Genomic DNA, 11,222 nt, shown 5'->3' on the forward strand with positions numbered 1-11,222 from the left:
TATCGGCAGAGATAAATGTAATTAGGTTGTATCCTTATAAATATTTATTTTCATTTCCAATAAAATACAAAAAGTATATTTTTTTAAGCATTTATTAATTTTATTGATGAGATTTGAGTAATCGATATTACTTGAGATGTAACGTTTTATCCTGAAGTGTAATGCAACGCAAGTACTATTAAGCTAATTATCTGTATTTATTCGTTATATATCGTATAATCATTATAATTGTATAATCGTTATAATCGCATAATCGTTATAATCGCATAGTTGTTATAATCGCATAATATATATATAATCCATTAATATTTTCAATTTTAATTTTCTGATTTGTATTGGCGCTATGATCTGTTTCCAACGAACCATCGGTAACACAGAACAACCTCAAAAAAAAAAAAGACGTTGAAGTTGCATTTAATTATAAGATCTAATAGTTCAACAACATTCTAACAAGTCAAATTCGCGAAATAGCTACATTTTTTAATCAATAAATTTTTCATTAAATATCAACGAAGAGCAATCCATGTGACACGTATATAAAAGAAATAAAAACCGCGAAATTTGAAATCATGTTTAAAGTAAAATCAGTTATTCAGATCTCGATCATACAATATCCGCAAACATTCGTTTCACTAGTTTCCGATATAAACGCGACGCAAGAGACGACGTGCGTGTCTTTCGTTTCTCTCTGCGATCCTAATGACGGAGATAATAGTTGCTAGAAAGGAGGGTAATACTCGGGATACGCGTGTATATATTTAATATCTCGTATAACAAGATGATCGTGTGTCTTGTATGATCAACGCGATATCAACATTCGTCGCAAAGAGAATAGGCAGGAAACGATAAAAAGGATGACACCTGAAGACACCGGAAAAATCGTTTCAATGTCAAAGAAAGTGCATATTCGGGAAGTGCACATGGATCTGGCCCCCTTTTATCGATTCTCTGATGGCCAATTGAATCTTTCGAGGTAAGAAAATGTTTCTGTGAATCTTTGAACTCGGTAACAGTTTGTATTATTTATGAATAAGAAGATGAACGACCGATTTGACTTTATTGTTTTTGTTAATGTTGGAGAAATCGTTTTTTTTTTTTTTTTAATAGAGAACTTGATGTTTTTTTTTTCTTCTTTTTTTTGGATACCACGAATAAAAGTATCGAAATTTTTTTGGGACAAAAGATTTCGAATAACAAAAAATGTTTATATTTATTTCATATCTTTCTTTATTGATTCATCTAGGTATTTCTCCTAAAGTGACTAGCATGTGAATCTGTACCATGAAGTTTCCAGAAAAGAGAAATTGAAGAAAGGTGCGAGAGCGATGTCTTGAACGGAATCAGGTGAATTGCGTCGAGGTTCTTCTTTTTATTCTAATTCCGTAAATAATTGTACACGCTCATGCATTTACTTTCAACGTTTTTTATAAGATAGAGATTACCTTGACAATAATTTGGCTAAGTATTATGTGATTTATGATAAAAAAGAATTATAATCATCATTTTCTAACGAAAATTCGATCGTATAACTTCATGATTAACAAGTAAGGTTCCTTTGAAGTGTTCTTTTGAAGAATCGTAATTACAATTTTCTTCGAATATATAGTTCAATGATCCACGACGTCATGATAATAATAATAATAGTAAGATAATAATAATAATAATAATAATAAGATAATGATATTGGTAATAACATATTCTCCATTTATTGCTTTATCATCGTGAAGAATTGATTGTTACATGAACGAATAATTTATGCGAAAGACGTAAAAATCGAGTTGAATCGTACATGAAGCTCGGTTACGTAAAATAAATTAAGATGTGGAATTGATAATAGTTTAGGATTGGTGAAATGTAATGTGAAATGTGAAATATATTATACTTCATATATTATATAGGATGAATTCTTAATCATGAAAATTCAATTAAATTTGTTAAATATCTGAATGATAAAAAATGCATACACACGCACAAATAATTACGCTTACATCTGTTCCTTCGATTATCAATTAATTAAAACTTTTCATGGACGTTGTTTAAATCCGTGAAAACGCAGAGTTGTGATCTATCAATTTTACAAACGAATAATTTAGGAAATTTTTAGCAACATACCATTTTCCAGCAGTATTATATATTGTCTTCTTCTATAATCTCGTTGGTTCCACAATTTATTCACACAATTCGCACTCTCAATAAATTAATTACGATTAAATCTTAATTTTGAAATCACTAGAACAGTAAGAAATGCCGCAACAATTTTGGTTATTTATCCTCGCTGTTAATGCCGTGACCTTGCTCGTCTTCTAACCATGTACGACGGATTTAGAAGCTTGGATGCACACGGCTCAACTGATCAGGATCCCGTCATCCGTTATCCATGCCAACTCTTCTGACATGCACGTCGACTAGGTTGTTGCTCGCACTTTCTCCTTGATTTAATTTCTTGTTAAGAAGTCCCGTTTGTAGGAAGAATATCTAGGCTATATTTTTTACGTTAGCTTCCGATTCCTAGCTAATAAGTCTTTATTAAAATCACTATTCAGTGAAGTATTACTTGATAAAAGATTTGGAAGAATCACTATTGTCTTTCCTGATATTAAATGATTTGTCCATTATCATGGTGCTCCCTCCATGTTTATAATCGTTGAACATTGTTGTTACAATGTATACATATGTTAATTTTTCGATAGGTGTACACATATTTACTTTAAAAAATTTATTTTATTTAATTGCCGTTTATTATCAAGGTCTTTATGTCTTCATCATGACAAGTTCATTATAACTTATAAAAGTCGTCAGGTTAGCGATTTTTAAACAATCATGTTTTATACGTTTTATATAATTTATATATACACAAACATACACACACATACGTGTAACATCTACTTATTCATAATGAGTTAAGTTTGGAATTATCCAACGTCGATTCAAACTCTGAACATTGTACTTAGATTTGCTTTATTATCTAGAACTTATTGTTGTTAGACTCACAATCAGTCTAAGATTAGTCTAAAGAAAAAAGAAGCAATTTGGTTTGATATCGAAGAAGATAATAGTAAAGTTGTTTGAGATTAGTTGGCTTAACAGTATACGTGTACAATAAGAAGTAGACGTTCGGAATCCGTCAAAGCAGAAACATTACCTTTTTATCGTGTCATGAAAAAATTTCTTATTGCTCTAATAGAAAGCTCGGTTCTTCAACTTATTATGTTCTTCCTCTTCCATCGATAAGAAAAAAAGAAGATACACTAAGCTGTGCCTTGAGAGAGAAAGTCGTTGGAAAAATTGTTTAAAGAACGACGTACACGTTGTACACGCGAGTTTTCAGTTATTTTTTCTCATGAGTGCTGAGTATTGTGAACAGAAAGAATAGCGACGTTTTCAAAGCACGTGAGTAACATTCTGTAAAATCGTTCTGACGAGAAGTTAAAAATTGTCTTTTATATCGAACTAATTTTCAAAAGACAGAGTTATTTGCTCTGACTTATATTTATGTCTAAAGAATTACAGAAGAAAAGAAATTAAAACAGATTTTCTTTTTTTTTGTAGTAAAAAAATTGGTTTCCATATTGATAGATAAATCATTTTTTTTCATTTGAAAAATTTTTGTCTAAAAACAAAGATTACAAACGTTAATTTGTACGATGAAATGAAATTCAAATGTTTTTTGAAATCGTTGAAATTGTGAATAGACAGAGAGAGAGAGAGAGAGAGAGATAGAGAGAGAGAGAGAGAGAGACAGAGAGAGAGGGAGGAGAAAGAGAACGATGGCAATGATCGGAAGGAGCGGACGATTTATAGTTCAAAGGCTATTACCGTGACCGGATGTTCGCAACTAACTCTCTCGTTGTTGGATCCACCTCTGACTTTGCTCGTGAAGCTAACACGCTCAATTTAGATTGACTATGAACGACTGTCAGTAAAAGGAATGTCACAGTACTCTCATGTATACCTACGAGAGGAATTTTCATCAGAGATCAACTTATAAAAATTCTTCAAACTGGACCAATATGGATCTTCGGAAGAACATTTTTATTTGTCGTGAGCATGTTGTACATTTATATGTTCTGTTTACATCGAGAGATTAAATTAAATCGTATAAATTCCATTTAATATCAATCATACAATTAACTATAATGTTCAATTATTTTATGCTTAATATTATAAAATAATGGAATAAGAAAAATAATGAAATAAGAATAAGAAAAAATTAAACCAACTTTCTTCTTTTATGCGAAATGTGAAAAAAAAACTATAGATTGATCTTAGAGATTTAAAAATTCAGCAAATAAAGAAACGAGAATACGATATTACATAATTTTTTGTATGTAATTTCTAATAATTAATTAAACAAAATAACGTGACGCATTTTTAATGTTACAACAAGCGTCCAACTTTTTCACATACACACAATTTTGCCAACATATTTGAATCTTTTCTATTAAAGATTGTACGTCGCAAAAAAATAAGAGAAAACAAATATTTCGACCGATTTGAATGGATTTATGAGCATACGTATATATGTACATACATGTATACTTTACGCCTACGATAAATGTCGTATTTCTTCAGAAACGTTGAATGAGAACGAACAATGAATCATTCTACGAAAATTTTGTTGACAGATCAGATAGAAAGAGTTGTGATTATTAACGAAGTCATTCCTTGACCGGTTTTTGACTCAGGTATAAATTTTTGTTGAAAAAAAAAATAGTACTATATATACTTCGATAGATCATGAGTAATATTAAAAATCAATTTTTAAAGCGTAAACTCGACAAGATTTTATTTCTTTACTCAAATAATATAATTTTTTTCAAAATCTATATGTCAATATCTATATATATATATTTGAAAATAATACAGATGGTTGTTTCTTTATCTACTTGCAAAGAAAAGAAAAAGACAAAGAGACGAAAAGAAGGGGTTATTGAGTGAGGAGACAAACAAGGAGGACAAACATCCTTTCAAGGAGGAAATACACAGAAGAATAACACAGATTCCTTACGATTGTCATTCGCTTTCTTCGAAGTCTAGTACAGCGGACTCTTATCCTCTTTGTTATTCGCTTTTCTTTTCTTTATAAAGTGGGATCTATGAAGACGAACGCTTGCATGTGTGAGAAAGAGAAAGAGAGAGAGAGAGAAAAAGATAAAAAGAGAGGGAGAGAGAAAGAGAGAGAAAGAGAGAGGGATAGACGAGGAGAGAGCCAGCTGCTTCGATAATAAAAAGCGTTGAGCCGATTAAAGGGTAACGTCAGTCGATGTTGTTCCTTCCTCCCTCTTGTATTGATCATTGATGTGAAATTCGCATAAGTTCATTCGTTTTCGTGCACGGGATTTATTTATTTTTCTTTGAAGAATTTTAAAAATAGTCGACATAGTAAGTGTAATACAAAAAATGAGAAATAAATATACAAGATCATCGAGTTATTCGATATCGTTCGTTTCTTTTGATCTAGATAAGGATTAAATATATACTCTAATTAATTTACTTCATATTTTATTAATCGAACGACTATTTTGAAAACAAAAATACATATATACATACATAAATATATGAATATTGTGTTGTTCATTAAATGATAACTTTGAAAATCGAAACAGTATATCGACGAACGTCCATTATTTCATAGAAGATTACAATCATTATATATGACGTGGGTAGATCTCGGAATTAGATACGTAATTACCAAATCATTCTGCGAAACGTAATACATTGGGTCCATTCTGTGTTAATTGTGTATATGTACGAGGTCTTTTATTCGTTATTCTGGATGGAAAGTAGAACATTTGATTATTATGGAAGAATTTGTCTTATCGATTTAATATTTTCTTTTTTATTGAGATACACGATGCTCGCCTAGAACGAAAATAGAGATTAAACAGCTTAAAGTTCAAGTACCTGATAATATAAAAAATGATACCTTAGTCAAATGAAAATGGAGATGGTGATCTTTGTATGATTCAATTTGATTTCTTTTATAATATTTTTATTTTCAGAATTAATATCTTCTGTTTTTTAATATGCATAATGTTTGTTTAATATTGTGAACGATGATTCGTTAGATCCTCAAATGAAAATGAAAATAAGTGATGATTGTTAAATTGAATTCGATCTTATTTAGGAACTTTTTTTTTCATAATTCTGATTTTTATTTTTATATATGATAAATTTATTCGATATTAGAATGATTAGCTATATATATATATACATATAAATATATGTATGTGTATGTATTTCATTTTAAAAGCGAACGTATCGATGAAATACTCATATTATTGTGTCATTGATGATAATTCGGAATAAATAACGAGAATGTAATCTCCCTTTCGTTAATAATCCCTCGTTTTTACTTCAAAGAGATATCTTACTAATAACATGGCAGCGGATGTTACACGAAGTAACAATACAGTTTATATAAAATTTTAATACATTAACGATAAGATTCTCGTAGTATCGAAATTTCTGAAAAAAATCTTTGAAAATAGAACACAAAAATTCATTTTCACTTCTAGAAGCACCTTTACAATATCTTCTCAATCCATTTTATTATTGAATTATTTAAGTAAAGGTTTTATAATATTATCACATCTTATATAGGTTCGATTCTTTTTTTTTCTTTTCTATCGATATATATATATTTAAAAATTATAAAAATAAAACAAGCAAATTATTACGGGGAACGTTGTTAGGTCAAAAGAAGATCAACGATTAAAGGTTTGAAAAACAGATCGAACATTGCCTTGAATCGGTCGGTCAACGGTAATTCTCGGTGCAGTGAATTACACTGATTTGCTACACATCGTTCTTCCACTATTTGTACTGTCAGAAAGAAAAAGAAGTAAGAGAGAGAGTGAAAGAGATAGAGGTAGATAGATAGATAGATAGAGAAAGAGAGAGAGGGAGAGAGAGAGAGTGAGAGAGAGAGAGAGTGAGAGAGAGAGAAATGAAGAGTAAGACTAGAAGCGTTCACCGTGTGATTTTGCTGCAGGGTCATGCCAGTGAAAGAGTGGTTCAGAAAGCTACAGCCTGTACAGCTGTACTTGGTGGTATTCTTCACTGTGGCATTCTTTATCATTGAGATGGTAGCCAGTCATGTTACACACTCGTTAACGTTACTTCTCAACGCCTATCATATGCTTTGTAACATCATTGCAACCCTCGGCTGTCTCGTTTCGATCAAGGTAAGTTCATTAATAATCTATGATCTTTACTATTTATTCTATTTTTATTTTACTTTTTTTTCGTTTTTTTCCTTCAATTCTTTTTATCGAGGAAAATCATTTCTTTAGGTAATTAAAAAGTTGATCTAATCAATTTTTATCGATTGGAATTTCTAATTAATTATATATAATTACAATTTGTATGAATTGTATATAATTTTATTATTTAATTAATTCACTTATATCGTAGGACGGAACTTTTTATCAACCAAGTGTTCGATCGTTAATCATGATTGATAATTATGTTATTTATCGATTTTAATTATATTTTTGACACGTCGAATTGATTAATTTCATTCGATAACAATTAGATTTGAACGACGATCGATTTATCTTGAAGTTAGAATATTTTACGCCTTTTTATAATTTATGTATTATAAGACATTATTTACAATTTGATATACAGTAGTATCGAAATGAATTATGTCTTAATAGTAAAAGCATATACTGTATTGTTTATCCACTCGTTCATGCATGTACAAATATTAAACTCGTACTCACTGGTGCGATTACGTTAGCATTAGGATAAAAGACACTTTCAATATTCATGTCATTTCTATTATTTCGCTTTCACTTGATTGTTCCGCAATTGAATGATCATTTTCTACTTGTTATTTTCATAATATATATACCTCATTTTGAATAAGATCTCTTTATAATTATAGTTAAATAAAAATTTATTTAAAAAAGAAAAACGAAAAAAGAATATTGTAAAATATCTAATGATCTTATTAGAGTTATGTTTATTAGATTAGATTCATTTTAAAAGAGCTGTCAAGGATAAACTTAGAAGGGATGTTTCCTGTTTTTACAACGTTGTTCCTGATAGGATTCAAGAATGTTATCTTTGACTTGTGTCGTATGCATCCTGATAAAACGTCGTAACCCTTTCGTGATATTAATTATCAAGACCATAAATGTCAGCATAATAAATTGTTGTATTTATTTATTTTTCTTTTTTATTAGATATTTATAAACAATAATTTACATTTTTGACAATTTTTCAACAATATGAATTTTATGAGAAAAATTATCCGACAGAAATGAAGGTCTATCGAATGATTATTATTTATTTTATTATTTTACAGTATGCTCCTCGTGAAAGTTACAGAGGTGTTTACAATAGTACGAGCAGTTCTCTTGGGGATTCAGTGATTTGTTTGGATGGCCAGGAACATGGTTCGAATACTTCTTTATCGACGAAGACAAAGGTGATTAGAACTGTATTTTTCTGTTATATGTATATATAATATATATGTGTATATATATATATATATATATATATATATTATATTATATATAATATATATATATATATAATATTATTATAATAATATATATAATATATTAATTATTATTATTATTATTATTATTATTATAGATTAAATAATAAGTAGGAAATTTGTAAAATATTTTGTTGTATATTTTTATAGCAATCACGATCGGACAGGAGAATGAAGAATAGTTTTGGATGGGCTAGGATCGATATCCTAACAATGCTAATTTGTTGCATTCTCTTAGCTTCCTTCTGTTTCTCTCTCGTAGTCGAGGCGTTACAAACGTTGGTCCATATAGATCATCTCGATGAGATGCATCATCCGATGGCAGTACTCTGCATCGGGGTAGCCGGTATTTTTCTCAACATTTTTTGTTACATTCTCATTGGTGGATTTACATTTAATCAAGGAATATTGTTGCATGTCACCAATAATGGGGACGTCATATTTAGAAGGTAAATATCTTCGTAAGAGCAGATATACAGAAATATCGTTCCAATTAACACATTAACAATTTTATTTTTTATATTTTGTCATAGAAGTAAGTGTTTATATATCATAATATACTGTAATATGTTAATCAACATATAACATTTTAACAAGATATTCTTTATTTTATAATTAGGGATATAAAATCACAACCAGAAACGGAAGGCGAACAACGATTAGCAGCACAAACTAGAAGTTCTTTAGTTGTCCCAAGGAGTCAAGGATTTCGAAGGATATGCCGTGACGTTCTCGGTTGCATTTTTGTCATGCTTGTATCGATATTAGTGTACTTCACTGATTCAGACGTAGCCAAATATTTAGATCCCGTTTTTGCCATTATTTCATCGATATCACTCTTAGTTCTGAGCTATCCGTACAGTAAGTATATTTTAGTTATTGATTATGCGATAAGATAACTATGCCGTCTCCGATAGTTATACTTTAGAAAATATGCTGTCGATTTATTTTTCTTTTTTGTTCCATTTATGTGTCAATATATACGTATGTAGTACATATATTGCGATAGCAATGAGATATATAAATATTTGATCAATCATTTTAACATTTGTGATAGATAAATATATATACACAATTTTTATTTTGTATTGTAAAACATTTAATTTTTCTTGCTACATTTAGGTATATCTATATATATAAACTCACTAATGGACGCTGTGAAATTTTTTAGTGAAGGAATCTGGTTTGATACTACTACAAACCATTCCAAATCATATTAACATCGATTCCCTGAAAAAAGAACTACTTGAAGCTTTTCCAGGCATTGTCAATGTTCATGACTTTCATGTCTGGCAATTAACATCGCAAAAGATTATATTAACAGTGCACATAATATTTTTAGATCCGATGGTATGTAATGATATGATATTCTCGATGATAAAAACAATTCTTTCAAAGCTATCCTCGTCATTGTTAATAGGTTTATGCCAGTATTATTGATCAAATAACAGCGTTTTTTATTGAAATGGGTATAACGCAAGTCACTATACAACCAGAATTTCATAAGGTTTGACATATCATCTCACTCACATCGTGTTTATGAATAAACTTAAATAAAATTTTTTCTATATTATTTTCTTTTCTTTAGATGAAGCCGACAACGGATAAAACTGATTGTTTGATTCGTTGTCACGGTGAACTGTGTAGTTTGTCGCAGTGTTGTACAAGAGAAAAGCTTGGACAAAAATCACCTTCCGAAGAGTCATTGAAACACGTACACGTGATCAATAAGAAGTTTGAGAAAAAGGAGATCATACCTGCTTCACCGATGATAGATTTAAAAAAATTTGTGATACACGATGACGAGAGCCCAAAATTGGCATCTCCTACGACGAGTGGACTAAACAATAGTGAGCCATGCCAATCAAATGATAAACAAGTACAAAGCAAAAAAGATAATGTTGACGACAAAAGTTCCTATTCGGTAAGCGTGGTCGTTAATGATCAAAAACTTATTGCTAATGACTCGAGTCACGATACCGTACCGTAAGTTTATCCTTTTCTCGGTCGAGAATTGTTACTTGGCCTGCATTATTTTTTATCCTTTTTTTTTTTTGGAAGAATCTTCCAACGATAAGACTGTATTTTAGTATTAAGTATTTTTAATTGTGCATAGATAAAAAAATCCTATCGATTATCTATCGATTCAAACGTAAAAATAGAAAAAGAAGAAACAAAATAGATGGAGACAGAACGAAAATTAATTTACGTCGGATTTTTATAGTTTATATTGTTATAGTTTATAGTTAGTATTAGAGATAGGAATATTTTATAAATATAGTACAAACGATTAATTTTTCACTTACAATCCTAACGTACGAATTTATGTTAATTGTTTTTTCTTTATTTTTGACTAATTCAAGTGAGGAAATTCGACTACAAGACTTATTGTAGCTTGACAAATTGTAAATTGAAATAAATGTTTGTTAAAAAGTCAAACTTTTTTTTTATAAAGATCTAAAGATTTTTACTTTGAAAATGTTAAATTAGAAACATGAAGTGGAATTATTTATCGTCTCCATTGGTAACATACAGGTCGATATCAGCGCCATCAAGATTACTGTGCAACAACTTTTTCACTTTCAATACTTTTGCGTAGTTGATAACATTTTCTATTAAGATATAATACGTGTAAGAAGAAAATAGATCTTCATTTATTCATTATATATATGTACATATGTAAAAGTTATTTATATATATATATATATATATA

General features: G+C 29.6%; 1 protein-coding gene across 11 annotated transcripts; it reads left to right on the forward strand.

Moving 5' to 3' along the window:
• Window positions 1-401: 401 nt before the first annotated feature.
• On the forward strand, window positions 402-10,948 carry LOC124422498 (zinc/cadmium resistance protein). 11 transcript variants are annotated; one of them, XM_046959009.1, is made up of 11 exons: window positions 2,116-3,390; window positions 3,693-4,041; window positions 4,448-4,685; window positions 4,867-5,382; window positions 6,995-7,187; window positions 8,315-8,437; window positions 8,660-8,958; window positions 9,129-9,370; window positions 9,681-9,859; window positions 9,930-10,016; window positions 10,098-10,948. In XM_046959009.1, the coding sequence occupies exons 5-11, from the start codon at window positions 6,999-7,001 to the stop codon at window positions 10,497-10,499; spliced, it is 1,521 nt and encodes a 506-aa protein (XP_046814965.1). In that variant the 5' UTR covers window positions 2,116-3,390; window positions 3,693-4,041; window positions 4,448-4,685; window positions 4,867-5,382; window positions 6,995-6,998; the 3' UTR covers window positions 10,500-10,948. The 11 variants fall into 11 exon arrangements, with proteins under 11 accessions (XP_046814962.1, XP_046814970.1, XP_046814965.1 ...); XM_046959010.1 differs by having other exon boundaries at window positions 4,626-4,685; XM_046959012.1 differs by having other exon boundaries at window positions 4,626-4,685; window positions 4,895-5,382.
• Window positions 10,949-11,222: the final 274 nt, after the last annotated feature.

Source organism: Vespa crabro, chromosome 3, assembly GCF_910589235.1.
Source record: "Vespa crabro chromosome 3, iyVesCrab1.2, whole genome shotgun sequence".
Lineage (NCBI taxonomy): Eukaryota > Metazoa > Arthropoda > Insecta > Hymenoptera > Vespidae > Vespa > Vespa crabro.

Excerpts from the sequence above, each read along its gene's own strand:
- LOC124422498 (XM_046959006.1), top strand. The coding sequence starts at position 855 with ATGACACCTGAAGACACCGGAAAAATCGTTTCAATGTCAAAGAAAGTG. Across the intron at positions 8,959-9,128 it reads GGGGACGTCATATTTAGAAG|GGATATAAAATCACAACCAG; the intron begins GTAAATATCTTC and ends TTTTATAATTAG. Across the intron at positions 9,371-9,680 it reads AGTTCTGAGCTATCCGTACA|TGAAGGAATCTGGTTTGATA; the intron begins GTAAGTATATTT and ends GAAATTTTTTAG.